General features: G+C 42.2%; 1 protein-coding gene across 1 annotated transcript; it reads left to right on the top strand.

Annotated features, from left to right (window-relative positions):
• Positions 1 to 1,131: 1,131 nt before the first annotated feature.
• Positions 1,132 to 20,000, top strand: LOC140719428 (zinc-binding protein A33-like). The gene is made up of 6 exons (XM_073034089.1): positions 1,132 to 1,373; positions 13,604 to 13,698; positions 13,961 to 14,194; positions 17,630 to 17,652; positions 17,754 to 17,869; positions 19,367 to 20,000. The coding sequence occupies exons 1-6, from the start codon at positions 1,238 to 1,240 to the stop codon at positions 19,936 to 19,938; spliced, it is 1,176 nt and encodes a 391-aa protein (XP_072890190.1). The 5' UTR covers positions 1,132 to 1,237; the 3' UTR covers positions 19,939 to 20,000.
• Positions 20,001 to 20,375: the final 375 nt, after the last annotated feature.

A 20,375-nucleotide genomic window follows, 5' to 3' on the forward strand; every position in this document is an offset into this window, starting at 1 on the left:
TCATCTCCACCTATCACCTCCCAGCCTCTCTCCTCTCCCATCAGACTCCACTACCTGCAGCCCTGTGTCACCTCCACCTATCACCTCCCAGCCTCTCTCCTCTCCCATCAGACTCCACTACCTGCAGCCCTGTGTCACCTCCACCCATCACCTCCCAGCCTCTCTCCTCTCCCATCAGACTCCACTACCTGCAGCCCTGTGTCACCTCCACCTATCACCTCCCAGCCTCTCTCCTCTCCCATCAGACTCCACTACCTGCAGCCCTGTGTCACCTCCACCTATCACCTCCCAGCCTCTCTCCTCTCCCATCAGACTCCACTACCTGCAGCCCTGTGTCACCTCCACCTATCACCTCCCAGCCTCTCTCCTCTCCCATCAGACTCCACTACCTGCAGCCCTGTGTCACCTCCACCTATCACCTCCCAGCCTCTCTCCTCTCCCATCCTCCTGTCAACATTCCTCAGCGGATCCACCTATCACTTCCGAGCTTCAGCTCCTCCATTTCCCCTCCCCTCGTTATGTTGGCAGGTTTTTTCTAATCACTAACTGTACAGGAGATCTGTATCTCCCCTTACTGCCGGCTGTGTTTCCTCTATTCTGCTTTGTGGAATTTGCTTTTCTCGCTGAGTCATAGGGATTCATAGATAGAGAGTGAAACATGCCATTCGACTCATCTAGTCTGTGCTATTCCTCCTACCCCATTGCTCTGCACCCGGACCATAGCCTTCTCGTTCTTGTACTAATATAAATTTATTTTAAATGCTGAAATCGAGCATGCACCCAGCACTTACACTGTATCACTTCCGCCTTTTTGTGTGTACAGCCTGGCCGGAGGCGCATGTGAGCTGGGGAGAATTCCGCTTGAAGAAGTTACTGAGACGGTGTGTTGATCGGTCCTGTAGTTCCGGATAGTGCAACGATCACAGAAACAGAAAGTGAAAGCCAACGTTTTTCGCTCTTCGGGCACCATTTTAGTTGGTCACAGTGAACTCGGTGAGTCCTTGGACATGGAAGATCATCTGTCTTGTGCTGTGTGTCATAATCTGTTTCAAGATCCTGTCTTAATCGACTGTGATCACAGCTTCTGCCGATCCTGTATTACTCAGTACTGGAAGAGACCCGGCACAGCGTCCTGTCCCATATGTAGAAGAGAGACTTCCTCCAAAACTCTGAGGCCAAATCGCACCCTCGCCGGCATCGTTGAGTCGTTCGCAAACCGGGAGACAACTCAGCAGGAATGCAGCCGCCACAAGGAGAAGCTGACGCTGTTTTGCCAGACCGACAAGCAGCTCCTCTGTGTGCTCTGTCAGCATTCAAAGAATCATCGTGGCCACGAGCTGTTGCTGCTGGAAGAGGCCGTGCAGGAGTTCAAGGTGAGCAGACTGAAAATCACAACATCCAAACGTGTCGGTTTTATCTCCGGAGTCCGAACGTCGACTGTACTTCTTCCCATAGACGCTGCCTGGCCTGCTGCTTTCCACCAGCATTTTGTGTGCGTTGCTTGAATTTCCAGCATCTGCAGATTTTCTCTTCTTTGCGATGGAAAAGATTGCACTCGGTCTGTGTTGTGCGCTAGTTGTTGCACAGTTGCCAAAAACATTCAAAGAAGTCGTGCTTCTACTTTCCTGCCGGTGCCGGTACATTCTCCCTGTGGCTGTGTGTGTTTCTTTCAGACGCTTGCTTCCTCCCACAATCCAAAGACATACCGGTTGGACTTAACTATAAATTATCCCACGATTAGGATACCAGTAAAGGGCCAGAAGGGTCTACCCACACTGAATCTCAATAAATTAATAAATTAATTAGTTAAAAGGAAGCACATCATCCTTGACACCAAGGAGTGGCCTGACAAGAAGAGGATATGGATTCACTGAAGCAAAACTTGTAAATGATGACTAAACCTTCCTACAAAATGCTAGAGGAACTCAGCAGGACTGGCAGCTTTGAGGAAAAGGTTACAGTGGTCATTTTGGGCTGAAACCCTTTGGTAAGTTTATCCTGCCTTCAGTCCTCCAACATTTTGTGTGTGTTGCTCAGATTTCCAGCATTTCTAGATTATCTCTTGTTTGTGACTAAACCTTTCCATCAATTGGCCAAATACCCATTCAACCAGTTCAGCAAATAGGCTCTATGTGACCCTTCCTTGGAATATCTACATTTTAACTGTCTGCAGTCTTACTGCTGTAATTTTCTTGTTATGTAGTGTGATTACGTGATTCTTTATATCTCCGAGCAACACAATCCCTTGTGTTTTCCTCTCCCTGATGAAACAAACACAGTCTTGCACATTGAGCTTATATATTCCACAAGAATTATTCCCTCAGTTGCTGGAATTCTGGACTCTCCCCGAACAAGTCTGGGAACCCTAACATGCCAAACTTAAAATAATGAAGATTCCTGATGAAGGGTCTTGGCCCAAAACATCGACTGTTTACTCTTTTGTGTAGATGTTGCCTGACCTGCTCAGTTCCTCCAGGTGTGTGTGTGTGTGTGTGTGTGTGTGTGTGTGTGTGTGTGTGTGTGTGTGTGTGTGTGTGTGTGTGTGTGTGTGTGTGTGTGTGTGTGTGTGTGTGTGTGTGTGTGTGTGTGTGTGTGTGTGTGCTTTGGATTTCCTTCACCTGCAAATTTTCCCACATTTGTGGTTCAAATAATTTTCCCAACATTCATAACTGATGTGTCACTCATTCAATACACTACGTACATACGGTAACTCCCTGTGAATAACCCATCCTCATACCTTTAATGCTATACTGTTCTGCAGAGTGGCGTTTGTATTCAGGTGCCAACAAATTCACTCTGATCTGCAAAATCCCTTTCAGAATGATCTGAAACTCTTGCTTCAGTGTGTTGAGTCCTGAGATGACCATACGTTGTATCATCTGTACCAAGCATAACTTATTTAAAGATTCCAAATAATGTATAGAAATTCCCTTGATAATTGCATAATCTGATTCTGCTAATGAAGGTTTTGTGCACATGGTGTCTTGTACTTTGAACACCAAACACAAATCAGAACATAATTAGCAGCCCAGGACGTTTCCATGTGTTGAGTCAAGACTGATGCAGATACATATCAGTGAATCCATTTGAGGGTTCTGAGAGCTTCCCTCATGCAGAAGACTCCCTGGTCAGGGATCTCACTGCACCAGAGAGGTTGAGGGAAATCAGTTGAATGGTTGGGGGGGGGGGAAATATCGATGTGATCCAGAAGCATCTTCAAGATTTCCTCAGCTCTGTAAACCACATGGACTTCCCATCCCGGATACACACTCACCAAACTACAGGTGTTTCAGCTATTGGACTACAATCTTGAGAAAGAATGTCCTACACATCCCACCTTTGTTAACAAATTCCCCCAGTTCTTGTAAAATGTCCCTCCGATCAAAAACAATGAGTTGACTGCTGACTGTGTGCCGGGAGACCCGAGTTCTTTGGGCACAGACCTCCGAAGAAGCGATGCAACAGGGTTTTAACACCATAAATCAGCGAGTTGTTTGTTATATCTCCCCTCTCGCTGTGAGATGGGCACAGCTCTTTTTCCCTTATTACGGAGAGAGAGAGAGCCTGTGGTATGTCAAACAAATGGGTGAGCAAGTAGTCTTTGGGGTACTGCAAGTCTGTGTCTTTATTGATGCTTTGCTGCACGTTTGAGTGCTCAGTAGAAGGTACTGATGTTTTTGTGCTGGTGAGGAAGGAGGTTGTTGTTTTGCTGCTGCTTAAGTGTGGGAGGGGGGAGCTGGGGGGGGCTTTGGGGTTCTAACATTTAACAGTCATTCATTCTTTGGGACACTCCTCTGTTTTTGTGGATGCTTGTGAAGGAAAAGAATTTCAGGATGTACAGTGGCATGCAAAAATTTCTGTTACTGTTGTTACGTATTCAGGCAACAATAATTATAGATGAGTTAGACGAAGGGTTTTTATAACAAATAACACGTTTATTAAACACTGATAACAAACCCCCTTCAAATGTAAACAAACCCAAACAATGGTCCGAGCTCAGCTGCTGGCAGCTGCTCAAACAGTCCTTAATAGCGTTGCAGTCCCAAACAGTCTTTAAAGCGGTATTGAAAAGAACTCAGCTCTTTAAAGCGATATGCCGAAAGAAAACAGCATTTTAAAACGACATGCCGACAGTTCAAAAGCTCACGGTACTTTTAAAAGGAGAGACTTTTTAAAACGATGTAAATTCTCTTCCACGTCGATGTCCTTCGATTCCCAGCGTCGAACTCCCACGTCGAATTTTATTAAATATAACAACTTAAAGTGACTGACCTCTCTTCCACACTATTCTCAAACCCTTTCTGGTCATCCCAGGGGTCAACAGCGAGAATAGTCAACGAAATCCTTCCGAATGAGGATCACACAAGGTCGAAGTCAATCCATCCACCGTGTCGAAAATCGATTCTTCTCGATTTGTCTTCCAAATTCTTATCTTCACTCTCCATCAGCAAAGAAACCGTTGGCTCTGACCTTTTGAAACTTTAGGCATTATATAAAACTTCATTTTTAACTAAACTGCGTCATCCTTTTAAATCACGCAGTGACATGAAGTCATCTTGGCAAATCCAGCCACGAACTGCCCCACCTGACAGGGTGGGTCTTCCTTTTATACCCTGTAGAAAAAACCTGTCACATGACCTCTACTGGCGGGAAAATGACATCACTCCACCATTACCTCATGTCCAGTATAACTTCAACCCCATTCACGTGACAAGGGTACCACTGTCACGTGTCACGGGTACGTAACACCTCCCTCCAAAAAAAACATTTTTGGTCTATCAAGAACAAAAATTTTTAACAATTACTTACAAAAAAAAAACAAATGTATAAATCATATAACATACACAATATACAATACAGTAGGAGTGTTACAATAAAAAAAAAACCACTCCAAAAAAAAACATTGTACATTCAATATCGAGATAGACAATCAGCAACCACATTATCTTTACCTTTAATATGAGTTATCACAATATTGTACTCTTGTAACATCAAACTCCAATTTAACAATCTTCTGTTTTTGTTTTTCATCTTACTCAGAAAAACTAACGGATTATGATCAGTGTAAACAATAAGTGGTTTTTGAGTTGTACCAACATATACCTCAAAATATTCCAAAGCCAAAACAAGAGATAACAATTCTTTCTCTATTGTTGAATAGTTTCTTTGATGCTTATTAAATTTCTTAGAAAAGTAAGCTACTGGATGATCAACCTCATCACCCTCATTCCTTTGCATCAATACTGCTCCCGCAGCTTCATCACTAGCATCCACAGCTAATGAAAAAGGTTTTCCAAAGTCAGGTGCCTTAAGCACAGGTTGTTCACATATCATTGTTTTCAATTTTTCAAATGCTTCCTGACAAAACACTGTCCATACAAACTTTACATTCTTCTGCAGAAGATTAGTTAATGGAAGGGCAACATTAGCAAAATTCTTACAAAATTTTCGATAATATCCTACCATTCCCAAAAACCTTCTGAGAGTTTTTTTCCCCGTTGGAGTGGGAATGTCTAAAATTGCCTGAACTTTTGCCTGAACAGGAGCTACCTTACCTTGACCTACAACATAACCAAGGTAAGTCACAGTAGCATGTCCAAATTCACTCTTGGCCAAATTAATAGTCAAGTTAGCTTTTGAAAGCTTTTCAAACAATTTCTCCACCGCAATAATGTGTGCTTCCCAAGTATCATTTCCTGTCACTAAATCATCAATATAAGCATCAGTATCTTTCAATCCCTGAATCACAGAATTAATCATCCTCTGAAAAGTACCTGGCGCATTCTTCATCCCAAATGGAAGAACATTATACTCATATAACCCAGATGGAGTTACAAATGCAGAAATCTCTCTACCTCTGTCCGTTAGTGGAACACACCAATACCCTTTCAATAAATCAATCTTTGTAAGAAACTTTGCTTTTCCAACTTTATCTACACAATCATCTACTCTAGGAATTGGATATGCATCTATTTTCGTTACAGCATTCACCTTCCTATAGTCCGTACAAAACCTAATACTACCATCAGGTTTTGGCACCATAACACATGGCGAACTCCAATTCGAGTTAGAATGTCTAATAATATCATTCTCTAACATGTATTCAATTTCTTTCTCAGCAAGTTCACATTTTTCCATGTTCATCCTATAAGGATGTTGTTTAATAGGTTTGGCATCTCCAACATCTACATCATGTGAAGCTATAGTAGTCCTTCTCGGAACATCTGGAAACAAATCCTTATACTTAAAAATCAATTCCTTCATCTGTTGTTTCTGCTCTAGCTGTAAATGTGCTAATTTCTCATCCATATTTTCCAAAATAGTCGAATTAGGTAACCTAACAGAAACAATGTTAGATTTAGAATGAAAGTCAGATGAATCATCTATCATGTTCCCAGTTAAATCCAACTCATTCTCACTAACCACAACAGTCACAGTATCAGATTGTTTCTCAAAATATGGTTTAATCATATTTATGTGGCAAAGTTGTGTTGACCTTCTACGATCTGGAGTTTTTATTACATAATCCACATCATTAACTCTAGACACAATTTCATAAGGTCCATGAAATCTAGCTTGTAAAGGATTTGTCTGCACTGGGAAAAAAACCAACACCTTATCTCCAGGCTTAAACATCCTCATCCTAGCTTCCTTATCATACCAAGTCTTCATTTTCTCCTGAGCCAACTTCAAATTTTCCTTGGCTAAGCTACAAGCTTTATGTAACCTGTCCTTAAATTTCAAAACATAGTCCAACAAATTAGTATGCACTTCCTTACTAATCCACTGTTCCTTCAATAAAGCTAAAGGTCCTCTAACTCTACGTCCAAACACAAGTTCAAATGGACTAAACCCTAAAGATTCCTGTACCGATTCCCTTACTGCAAATAAAAGTAAGCTTATACTCTCATCCCAGTCACTTTCATTCTCCACACAATATGTCCTAATCATATTCTTGAGAGTAGAATGAAACCTCTCCAAGGCACCTTGCGATTCTGGATGGTATGCAGACGAAGTAATTTGCTTAGCTCCCAATTTATAAACTATCTGTTGAAACAATCCAGACATAAAATTACTACCTTGATCAGTTTGTATTTCCTTAGGCAATCCAAAATAAGTAAAGAATTTTATAAGAGCCTTCGTCACAGTTTTAGCTTTTATATTCCTAAGTGGTACTGCCTCTGGAAACCTAGACGAAGTACACATGATAGTCAACAAATACTGATAACCAGTTTTTGTCTTTGGTAATGGACCAACACAATCTACAATAACTTTAGAAAACGGTTCACCGAATGCTGGAATAGGTTGTAATGGAGCTACTGGTGTAACCTGATTTGGTTTACCCACAATCTGACAAGTATGGCACGTCTTACAAAACATCGCCACATCTTTTCTTAAACCAGGCCAGTAAAAATGTTTTAAAATCTTGTCCACAGTTTTCCTTATCCCTTGATGTCCACCTAAAGGCACACTATGAGCTAAAGTCAAAATCTCATTCCGATAAACTTTAGGAACAACCACCTGGTAAACAACATTCCATTCCTCACTTGCAGGAATTGTAGGCGACCTCCACTTTCTCATCAACACTCCTTTTTCCAAGTAATATCCTACTGACACCTTCTCAATTTCACTACCTAGTAAAGCTTGTTCCCTTAATTTTACAATCTCAGGATCTCTATTCTGCTCTGCTATCATCTCCTTCCGTGACAAAGATAAATCTTCATAGTCAGACTTACTCCCAGAATCTTGTTCAAACAACGAAGGTAAGAAAGTTTCTGACACATCCTCAAAACTCAAATCCTGAGTTGAACAGTCATGAGTAACAACCTCATTCTGCACATCAATTTTTTTAGCCATAGCTCTAGTCACAACACAGGAAGAATCTGTGTTAGAATTCACCTCAGGTACCTCTGACTCCATTGTCAAATGCACTTCAGGAAAAACTTGTCCACCTGCCAAGTCATTACCTAACAATAAAGAAATACCCTTCACAGGTAAGCTATGCTGTAATCCTACCTTAACAAATCCTGTAACTAACCCTGACTTTAAATTTACTTCATGTAAACGTACAGGCATAAAATCACTTCCAACACCTCTTATGTAATTTACCTCACCAGTATCACTCTCTTCATTAAACTTCAACACACTATCTAACATCAGTGATTGAGAAGCTCCAGTATCCCTAAGAATTTTTATTGGCACCAGAGTAGATCCTTCTTTCAAGGATACAAACCCTTCAGTTATAAAATGATCATATCCCTTTCTAACTTTGTCAGACTCTAACAAATCCTCATTTGTGTTTACCAAACCCTGTAACTTTACAGGTGCTTTAGTATGTTGCACACAAGCATCCGGAACTGCTTCCTTCTCTTTCTTTTTCAATTTGAAACAGTTAGCTATTACATGGCCAGGCTTCTTACAATAGTTACAAATAAGACCAAACTGTCTTTCCTTCACAGGTTTTCCTTCCTCCTTACCTCTCTCATTAACCTCTAATTTAATTTCTGATTTACCTGGAGTCTCCATATTATTTTTCCTCTTAAAAATTCTACCCTGAGGAAATTTATTCTTATGGATTAAAACATACTCATCAGCTAATCTAGCACAGTCCTGCAATTTATCAGTATCCCTCTCATTTAAGTAGGTCCTTACTTCAACAGGAATGCTTCTTTTAAATTCCTCCATCAAAATCAGCTCTCTCAATGTATCATAGTCCCCATTTACATTTTTAGAAGAAACCCATCTCTCAAAACACATAGCTTTATCATAGGCAAATTCCACATAAGTCTTTTCCACAGACTTTTTCAAACTCCTGAATTTTTCCCTATACGCTTCTGGGACCAACTCATATGATTTGAGAATATTTTCTTTCACAATATCATAATCTAATGCTTGCGCAGCAGTTAAAGCTGTGTAACCGTGTCGTGCCTTGCCTTTGATTACACTCTGTAATAACACTGACCATTTATCTTTCGGCCACTCTGACATCCGAGCAATAGTTTCAAAATGTTGAAAATATCTCTCCACTTCTGTTTCACTAAATGGAGGGACCAATTTAATTTCTTGGCTAGCAACAAACGGTTTTTTAGAATCAGCAGACTGTTCTACAGACCTTAATTTCTCCATTGCATATTCAAAATCTCTTTGCTTTTGCTCAGATTCCAATTTACACCTTTCTAACATCATTTGTTCAATTTGCAACTGCATCTCCAGATTACTTATTGGAAACGATTCTAAAATCGATTCTTCAAAATGACCCGAAGCCACAAAATGTGATGCGATCTTTCTCTGTATTACAGCTTTTGAAGTAGTTGGCAAGATCCCTTTAAGATGCAACCGATTAGCAAGTTCAGAGACTTCAGTTTTTTTCGCCTTCGCTAACAAATCCACGTCTGGCGAATCCAGAAACTCATCAATATTCATCGTTGCCGAATACCACTCACAAGCCAATCAAACAAAAAGAATCGAGCAATCCCCGTTACCAAAACACCGATTCAAAATTCAAAAAACTTTCCAAACTCAAATAATTCAATTCCGGACGTACCCCCATATTTATGTTACGTATTCAGGCAACAATAATTATAGATGAGTTAGACGAAGGGTTTTTATAACAAATAACACGTTTATTAAACACTGATAACAAACCCCCTTCAAATGTAAACAAACCCAAACAATGGTCCGAGCTCAGCTGCTGGCAGCTGCTCAAACAGTCCTTAATAGCGTTGCAGTCCCAAACAGTCTTTAAAGCGGTATTGAAAAGAACTCAGCTCTTTAAAGCGATATGCCGAAAGAAAACAGCATTTTAAAACGACATGCCGACAGTTCAAAAGCTCACGGTACTTTTAAAAGGAGAGACTTTTTAAAACGATGTAAATTCTCTTCCACGTCGATGTCCTTCGATTCCCAGCGTCGAACTCCCACGTCGAATTTTATTAAATATAACAACTTAAAGTGACTGACCTCTCTTCCACACTATTCTCAAACCCTTTCTGGTCATCCCAGGGGTCAACAGCGAGAATAGTCAACGAAATCCTTCCGAATGAGGATCACACAAGGTCGAAGTCAATCCATCCACCGTGTCGAAAATCGATTCTTCTCGATTTGTCTTCCAAATTCTTATCTTCACTCTCCATCAGCAAAGAAACCGTTGGCTCTGACCTTTTGAAACTTTAGGCATTATATAAAACTTCATTTTTAACTAAACTGCGTCATCCTTTTAAATCACGCAGTGACATGAAGTCATCTTGGCAAATCCAGCCACGAACTGCCCCACCTGACAGGGTGGGTCTTCCTTTTATACCCTGTAGAAAAAACCTGTCACATGACCTCTACTGGCGGGAAAATGACATCACTCCACCATTACCTCATGTCCAGTATAACTTCAACCCCATTCACGTGACAAGGGTACCACTGTCACGTGTCACGGGTACGTAACACTGTGAATAGCTAAGCGAGTTAAAAATGACCCAATTTCCAAAAGGCATAAAGTTAAAGATGACACATTTCTTTAATATTTTAAGCAAGATTACTTTTTTATTTCCATCTTTTACAGTTTCAAAGTAACAAAAAAGAAAAAGGGCCCAAAGCAAAAGTTTGGACACCCTGCATGGTCAGTACTTAGTAACACCACCTTTGGCAAGTATCACAGCTTGTAACTGCTTTCTATAGCCAGCTAAGAGTCTTTCAATTAGTTTTTGGGGGATTTTCACCCATTCTTCTTTGCAGAAGGCTTCTTGTTCTGTGAGATTCTTGGGCTGTCTTACATGCACTGTTCTTTTGAGGTCTATCCACAGAGTTTCGATGATGTTTAGGTTGGGGGACTGTGAGGGCCATGGCAAAACCTTCAGCTTGTGCCTCTTGGGGTAGTCCAGTGCGGATTTTGAGGTGTGTTTAGGATCATTATCCTGTTGTAGAAGCCATCCTGTTTTTATCTTCAGCTTTTTTTACCAACGGTGTGATGTTTGCTTCCAAAATTTGCTGGTATTTAATTTAATTCATTCTTCCCTCTACCAGTGAAATGTTTGTTACTCATTCTGCACCCTGTTTTCTCCAAACATATCTTTACTCATTGTGGCCAAAAATGTTCTATTTTAACTTCATCAGTCCACAGGACTTGTTTCCAAAATACATCAGGCTTGTTCAGACGTTCCTTTGAAGTTTTTGGCCGCAATGAGCAAAGATATGTTTGGAGAAAACAAGGTGCAGAATTTCATGAAAAGAACACCTCTCCAACTGTTAAGCACCGGGGGTGGATCGATCATACTTCGGGCTTGTGTTGCAGCCAGTGGCACGGGGAACATCTCACTGGTAGAGGGAAGAATAAATTCAATTAAATATCAGCAAATTCTGGAAGCAAACATCACACCATCTCTAAAAAAAGGCTGAAGATGAAAAGAGGATGGCTTCTACAACAGGATAACGATCCTGAACACACCTCAAAATCCACAATGGACTACCTCAGTAGGCACACGCTGAAGATTTTGCCATGGCCCTCACAGTCCCCTGACCTAAAATCATCGAGAATCTGTGGATAGACCTCAAAAGAGTAGTGCATGCAAGATAGCCCAAGAATCTCACAGAACAAGAAGCCTTTTGCAAGGAAGAATGGGTGAAAATCCCCCAAACAAGAATTGAAAGACTCTTAGGTTGCTACAAAAAGTGTTTACAAGCTGTGATACTTGCCAAAGGGGGTGTTACTGAGCACTGCCATGCAGGGTGCCCAAACTTTTGCTTTGGGCCCTTTTTCTTTTTTGTTACTTTGAAACTGTAAGAGATGGAAATAAAAAAGTAATCTTGCTTAAAATATTAAAGAAATGTGTCATCTTTAACGTAATACCTTTTGGAAATCAGGTCATCTTTTACTCGCTTAGATGTTCACAGTAACTTAAATTTTGACCAGGGGCCCCCAAACTTTTGCATACCACTGTATATTGTATACCTGTACAATTCTCTGACATTAAATGTACCTATTGAAATGTCCTTCTGTTAGAAAGATAGGCAGACAGATAGTTAGATTGCTAGGTACAAAGATAGAATCACATGAAATCATTGAAACAGACTTACTGGGTCATAAACTCAGAGACTGAGTATTTTCAACATTTACAGTCAATTTCAGATTTCCAACTTCTGTTTTTTTTTAAAAATCTTCTTTTTGAATCATGAGCAGGCATAGATCAGACCCCAACCTCATGACACCATTTTATAGGATCAGAGGTGATTGGATTGTAGTCTCAATCCAATTCCTGTCATCCCCAGGAACCCTTCATCCTTTTGCTTCACAAGAAGATACCCCACATTCAGGGCAATTTTCACTGGAAGGGAGTTCCAAGTGTACAAGAACCTGTGTATGTTACTCAAAATGGGTTTTTTTGGTTTGTTAAGAGTAGGAATGTTTCTTTGTCTGATAAGTGTTTCTCTCGCAGTTGTTTTGCTTTATACTTGCTGATATGGTAATTGTATTCATTTGTTAACCAATGGGGAATGTTATTTTGTTTTGTGAGGCTGGGAACTTGGAGGAGGGGTTTTTTGCGGGCTTTTGGTGAGGGGTGTGAGCACGTGCGTGAGCAGCAGTTATTTGAAGCTGGCGCTCGTGAGCGGGAACACGGGAGTCGGGAGGAAGACGGCGAGGAAGGTGGACGTGCGCTGCACTGCTCGGAAGACCGCCGGGGGTGGTCCTAGGTGCGAAGACGTGGAGGTCGGAGGCAAGCGACGAGGGGTCGGATGGTTCGATGGTTGAGCTCCAACGATGTGCACCAAACTGACTGAACTTTGATAAGTTGGCGCCTTTTGTTTTTTTTCCTTGCATATATATTGTAATGTCTAATACTCTTTTAATTTTAGTAAACTCTTTAAAGTGTATTTCATAATGGTATTTGTTGTGGGTTTGATATTGTGGGCGGGCGCGAGGCATAAACTTGATTCTCACAGCACCTGCGTGTACGGGAGGTGGGGTTGGTGAGTGGCTGGATCTCCTTTTCCCCTAGACATATACCAGCCTGTTGGGTAAGTGTTACACAAGCATTTATGCGAGAATGAAAAAAAATCTTTTATGAGTGGCTAGTACGTTATTTTTGAAAATGACCCTAAATTCTAGATTCTGTCACAGGAATAGACATCATCTCCACATCCACTCTATCATTACCCTTCTGGATCCTGTATCTGTCAGTCATGGGGTACCTGGTGCAGGAGGTGTAGCTCCAGAGACCCATCTGCTGTCCGTGTGGAGTTTTCACATTCTGTCTGTGACCTTGGGAGTTTCCACCGGGTGCTCCAGTTTCCTTCCACATCACAAAGACACATGGATATTGGTTTAATTGGCCTCTGTACATTGTTTGTGGTGTGTAGCTGAGTATAAGGCTGATTGGGTGGAATCCGAGGACAATAAAGTGAGATTAGTACAGCTAGGAAGAGATGAAGCAACTATGTCCACATAGAGACCCAAAATCTGATCACTTTCTCATGGAATAATCCGCTAATTCCACATATTAGTTCCATTAACTGAATTGATTCTAATGTTATTAATATCCTTTATCGATAATCTTATTTTAAAACATTACAATTAAATAACATTCTACATTGACAGAAATAAATTGATCTCTTGCAGGAAGAACTGAAAACCTCACTGAAGCCAGTCCTGGACAAGAAGAAGAATGTGCTGCTGTAAAAAGTGATTATGAGAAAACATTAAAGCATATTCAGGTACATAATAATGTCACATTATTCCATAAGCTACAATCACGTTGAAACTCAGACTGCAAGTGAATAATTCAGTCAACACAATTATCCCTCACTGACCTCCTGTACTGGTAAATCCTGAGAAAACTAATATACATCCCCTGATTCTTAGTTAGAGCCTCCTCTTCAGAGTACGTTCCTGCCTGGCTCCCAGTAGTGAGATGTCACTGATTCCGGTAACAGCACAATATCTGTCAGTGCTCAGACTCTCTCTTATTTTCCAAAGGACCAGGGAGAAATGGCAGAGAAACAGATTAAAGCAGATTTTGAAACAATGCGTCAGTTTCTCCGCGACCAAGAAAGGATCGCGCTGGAAGATCTCAAACTGGAGAGAGAGAGAAACTGCCTGGAGATGAAGGGAAAGATTAAGGATGCAACAGAAGTCATCTCATCACTTTCAGACACCATTCAGGACATTGAAAAAGTGCTGAAGGAAGAGGACAGCATCAAATTTTTAACAGTACCTCTACCTGATTTTATTCTCTTCATCCTTTTGTTAACACTGATATTAAGATCAAACAGTTTGCCATACAACAGTACACTATTATTACTCTAATGGTATGGAGTCAGGCCATTCCTCACATCAGGCCCACAGCGATGTTTACTAGCATTTCCAGCCCCTGACACCCATTACTATATGATCCAGCTTCAGTCTCACCTCAAAACTTTACAGTTTGAAAACCCTCTCTTATTCTGTATCTGTTTTCAGCTTCTTTTACTTCAGTTAATTGTCTGAATTTGAGCAAGTGACCCTTTCCCTTTGAATCCTCTACTTCATCATATATTCAGCTAATACATATTTTGGATTCACCATGTTTGGTGAAATAATGAGATGAGATGGTGATAAATAGACGTTATGGTGATGGAAACAGGATGGTGGGTGGTAGCTTGGTGCCAGATGAACTTTAATGCTGAGAAAGATGACATGTTATACTTTGCCAGGAAGAGGATAATGTACCACTGGAGATCACAGAGCTAAACTTGGTACACCAAGAGAGCCATCTCAAAATACATGCCCATTGGTCACTAATATAAAATGCACTAACCCCTGTAACATTCACATTTATTATCAAAATGGGTAGATGTTACCTTATACTACCTTGAGATTCATTTGTGTCATTTGGTTCACTAAATCTGGTGCCCAGTAGCATAAGCTTTCCTCCTAGTTCCAAAATCGTGACCCTGATCATTGCTGTGTAATTCTGGCCATGTGAAGAACATAGAACAGAACAGCACAGGAACAAGCCCTTGTCCAATGATGCTTGTGCTGAACATGATGCCATATCATGCTGAACCCCTCCTGCACGTACATGGTCCATGTCCCCTCCTGTTCATTCACATCTATCTAAAAGTCTCTAAACCACCATTATCTACTTCCAGCAGCACCCCTTGCAGCAAATTCCAGGCATCCACCACTCTCTGGGTGAAACTTTTGCCCAGTATGTCTCCTTTAAACTTCCTGCTACTACATGAAGTCCTGTCCTTTCATATTTTATATTTCTAGCCTGGGTAAAAGATTCTATCAACAGTGCTTCTGTGCAAAGGGATCTGGGGGTCCTGGTGCAGGAAACACAAAAAGTTAGTATGCAAGTGCAGCAGGTGGTCAAGAAGGCCAATGGAATGCTGGCTTTTATTGCTAGGGGGATGGAGTATAAGAACAGGGAGGTCTTACTGCAGTTGTACCAGGTATTGGTGAGACCACACCTGGAGTACTGCGTGCAGTTCTGGTGTCCATATTTAAGAAAGGACATACTGGCTCTCGAGGCAGTGCAGAGAAGGTTCACTAGGTTAATTCCGGGGATGGGTGGGTTGATGTATGATGAGAGGTTGAGTAGATTGGGACTCTACTCATTGGAGTTCCAAAGAATGAGAGGCGATCTTATTGAAACATATAAGATTGTGAAGGGGCTTGATCGGGTGGATGCGGGGAGAATGTTCCCAATGATGGGTGAAACTAGGACTAGGGGGCAGAATCTTAAAATAAGGGGATGCCATTCCAGGACTGAGATGCGGAGAAATTTCTTCACTCAGAGGGTAGTGGGCTGTGGAATTTACTGCCCCAGAGAGCTGTGGAAGCTACTACACTCAATAAATTCAAAACAGAGATAGACATTTTCCTGGATAAAAATGGCATTAGGGGATACGGTGAGCGAGCAGGTAAGTGGACATGAGGCTAGGTTTAGATCAGCCATGTGATCTCCTGGACCAGTTTTCGATAGCCTGGATGGGTCGGAGAGGAATTTTCCAGATTTTTTCTCCTCAATTGGCAAATCGTTTTTTTTTCCCCCCGGGTGATCACATGGGTTTGGGCGGGATGAATAATAAAATAAAATGGGTGGCATGGTGCCCTGTTGGTTGGCACTGTTGCCTTGTGGGATTGGGTGAAAACTAGAGTTAAGATTGGTTCAGCCATGATCTTGTTGAATGGCGGAGCAGGCTTGAGGGGCCGATTGGCCTACTCCTGCACCTATCTCTTATGTTCTTATGTATAAAGATGAGAAAATCTGCAGGTGTGGGAAATCCAAAGCAACACACACAAAATGCTGGAAGAACTCAGCAGGCCAGAAAGCAACTACGGAAATGAACAAGCATCAATATTTCAAGCTGAGACCACTCACAGTCATGAAGAAGGGCCTTGGCCTGAAACAGCAACTGCTTGTTTACTTCCATAGATGCTGCATGACCTGCTGAGTTTCTCCTGCATCTTGTGTGTGTGTCTCTCTACTTTAGCCATGTCTCTCATAATTTTCTCAACTTCTTTCAGGTCTCCATTCAGCCTCTGACACTCTAGAGAGAAAAGAAAACATGAATGTCAACCTCTCCTTCCAGTCTAATTCACGCATAATCCTGATAAACCTCACAGGCATCCTTTCCAATCCCAGCACATCATTCCTGTAACGTGTGACAAGAATAGCACCTGGTTCATCAAGTTAACTTCATTCAGAAATAACAGCAACATTCTCAATCACTGCACATTGACAGTGAAACTCCAGTGACCACTATCCGGTCTCTCCCTGCTCACTGGTCTCAGACCGGGAGTTTGACCATAACTGTGCAGTGTGGGAGAATGTTCTGATTGTTCAGACAGTGAGCAGTTAATCCAAGAGGGAACACAGGACAAGTGTCTTCTGACTGAGCCAGTTTTCTGCTCTGACCATCCTTTGATGCCTCCAGTTTTTAATCCTGTCAGATTTGATGTGCATCAGCTCGTACTGTACCTCGTGTTGTGGGATGTCCGTCTGTAGAATCTCAGAATCAGAATCAGATTTAATATCACTGGCAATTGTCATTAAAAATGTGTTGCTTGTAGGTAGCAGTACCAACCTTAAAAATTAGAGATATATGAAAATTAAATAATTAGTGAAAAAGAGAGGGAAAAAACAAAAAGAATATTGAGATAGTGTACATGTGTTCAACGTCCAGGGGAAGACACTGTTCCTAAAACGATGAGTGTGTGTGTTCACCTCCTTGATGGCCGCAGTGAAAAGAGGTGATGTGGATCCTTTATGACAGATGAGGGCTTTCTGAGGCCTCACCTTTTGAAGATTTCCTCGATGCTGGGGAGCCTAGTGCCCATGATGGGGCTGGCTGGGTTTGCAACATTATGCATATTTTTCTGATCGTGTGCAGTAACTCCTCTACACCAGATGGTGATGCAACCAGTTAAGATGCTCTCCACAGTATTTTTGTAGAAATTTGTGACTCTTTGGTGACAAACCAAATCTCGTCTGACTCCTAATGAAATGTAGTCACAAAGATGCCTTCTTTGTAACTGGACCAGTACATTGGGCCCAGGATAGAATCTTAGAGATGTTGACTCCCAGGAACATTCCAATTACTTTGTGATTGAAATCTTATCTCTACATAAATATTAATACTTGTTTTTATTCCACAGAAACTTCCAGAAACCCAGAAAAGGTATAATTTACTTCCTGTGTTGGTATGAGTTGAAATTTCTATTTCTAACATGGTTTAACTCCCAGGCAATGGATCACGACTGACATTGTCATCACTTCCAGAGCAAAGCGAACTGTGCCAGAGCTGCAGAAGGTTTACCCTTTAATAAATGTGGGGAAGCATGTTGGCTCACTGCAGTACAGAGTGTGGAAGAAGATGCTGACAGTCATCAATGCAGGTGGGGTGGAGACTTCGTGATCAGCTCTTAAACCTCTCATTGATTTGATTTCAATCGATATTTTTGCCAATTTACAGCAGTACTTCACCTGTAGCTTTTAATTAATAAATCCCCCCGGCCAGAAATCTCGTTGAAGCATGAGGGAGCAGATGTGGGAAACACTGACCTCGTGATGTCTGTTGGCCTTGTGGCAGTCTGTCGAATGTTGGTTATTTGCACATGGCTCGTCCATACCCGTGTTATTTCCTGGTGGCAGAGCAGACTTTGTAGGTGGGCATGGACTGATAAGAAATGGGATGGTCAGGAGGCAGGGGACTTCACCTGAGAATGACTGACATTCTGCATCTATCTGTTCCCAGTTCTAGTCATCCTCAACCCCAGTGATCATTTCAAAGGGGAAATGAAAGGATTCTTGAGAAGTTTCAGATAAAAGTTAGTGTGAGTGCTGTGTGAGACTGCATGTTCCAAGACTCAGGATAAACACAAGAAACTGGTCTCTGTTCTCTTGTGCTCTCAGTCTCTGTGATTTACACCTCTCCCCCCCCCCCCCCCCCCCCACCACCACCACTATCGTGCACCAACATTCACCATTTGCAGTCATTTGACATTAAAGAGGCTGTGTCTGTTGCTTTTCCAAATGTGCCTGTTTCCACCTGTACCACACCTTGTCACCTCCCTGATGTCTGTACAAGGCAAACCCTCATTGCGGTTAATCACGGAAAACTGTGGATGGTCACTTCTCCTTCCTCAAATCCAACTCTCATTAACCCCACCACTGTACGGAAGGAGGGCTGATGACCAAGGTGGTTTCTTTACCATGGAATAGAGTGCAGTTCCACAGAATGTTCTGAGATCATCTCCAGTCAGTTTTGGAGAAATGAGGATTTGGAGAGGGCTCTTTAATGGAATGCAGTCAGCTGTGAGGTGTGACGTCAAAGGGGCTCCTAATCTTTTACAATCTATATGAATGATTTGTTGTGACAGTGGGATGCAAAGTATCCAAGTCTGCTGATGAGACAGACCGAATTCCCATTGTGGGCTGTGTGAAAGATGCAGAGGGATGTCAGGATGATGGACAGTTGACATGGCTGGTCTGGAGCTTTCATCCAGACAGAAGGATAGAGGGATGGAGGGTGGTGACCAGTGTTGAGAGATGAGGGGAAGGGCTGGATCAAGAGGTATCAATGCCACTGGGGGTGCATGTGTCCAGCTGTCCTGTGAACACTCTCCAACTCAGACACGGCCGTTCAGTGTTGTGCATTAACTCACGCAGAGCCTCTGGTCTTTAGACACACGCTCTCTGCCTTTCACTCTTACCCAGATGCATCTGGTAGGAACGTGCTCTCCTTTAGCTGTTGTGCAGGTGGGGAGCAGACCTGTCATCGGTCTGTCTCTGTGTTTAGATCTTTGGATCCCTGCTGATTCCACAGCCGCCACTGTGCTGTCAGGATGGTGGTGAGTGTGACTGACTGACATTCTGTGTCCATCTGTTCCCAGCTCCGGTCATCCTTGATCCCAACACAGCCAGTCCTCATCTTCTGCTGTCTGATGATCTGAGAACCATGAGGTACATCGAGAAACAGAGGGAGCTTCCCAAGAACAAACAGAGGTTTGGTTTCTGTGTGTCTGTCTTGGGATCAGAAGGATTCACATCAGGAAGACATTCCTGGGAGGTGGAAGTGGGGAATAAGACAAACTGGGACATTGGCATAGCCATGGATTCCATCAACAGGAATGCGCAAGTCACCCTGCATCCGGATAATGGATATTGGACGGTGGTACTGAGAAATGGGACAGAGTACTCGGCCTGTACTCCGCCATGGAAACGCCTAGAGCTGAGTGTTATCCCGAGAAAGATCCGGATCTCCCTGGATTATGAAGGAGGAAAAGTGTCCTTTCATGATGTGGATAACCTGACCCACATCTACACTTTCAATTGTACATTCACTGGGAAACTATACCCTTACTTCTCTCCATGTCTTAATCGTGACGGCAAGAATTCTGACCCACTGATAATCTGTCACCGCAGAGTAACAATCCAGGAGGATGAAGATCCAACCTGGGAATAAAACTGCAGCCAGCACCAGGTACAACTTTCCCAGACCGTGTACCGATAGGGAGCCCTCACAGGAAGCCCTCACAGGAAGCCCAGAGAGAATCAGAAATCTGCAATGAGTAGCCGATAATCTGCCCCAGGACTCAGCGGGACAGTGTGGGGACCTGGCAGTGGTGCAGGCTCTGGGAAAACTCACTGACATCAACAGGGAGAGTCTGGAAAACCAGGATCAGAAATCCCAGTTGTATTCCATAGTCTGCGCCTTCCTTCATATTATTTGTTCATATGCTAACCACAGAACTGTTGGTAATTCGAGACCGTCCAAGCCCCGGTTGACATTAAAATGAATGCAACCTATTCCTGCAGATGATATCTTTGGGATTCACAACAATTGTCCATTTGGAACTGAACCAGAGGGACTGCAGGGTTATCAGGAATGTTGAAGGCATT

The sequence above is a fragment of the Hemitrygon akajei genome, chromosome 2, assembly GCF_048418815.1.
Source record: "Hemitrygon akajei chromosome 2, sHemAka1.3, whole genome shotgun sequence".
Classification (NCBI taxonomy): Eukaryota; Metazoa; Chordata; class Chondrichthyes; order Myliobatiformes; family Dasyatidae; genus Hemitrygon; species Hemitrygon akajei.

Coding starts and splice junctions, on each gene's coding strand:
- LOC140719428 (XM_073034089.1), top strand. CDS start 1,238: ATGCAGCCGCCACAAGGAGAAGCTGACGCTGTTTTGCCAGACCGACAA. Junction 13,699..13,960: donor AAACATTAAAGCATATTCAG/GTACATAATAAT, acceptor TATTTTCCAAAG/GACCAGGGAGAAATGGCAGA. Junction 14,195..17,629: donor ACAGCATCAAATTTTTAACA/GTACCTCTACCT, acceptor TTTATTCCACAG/AAACTTCCAGAAACCCAGAA.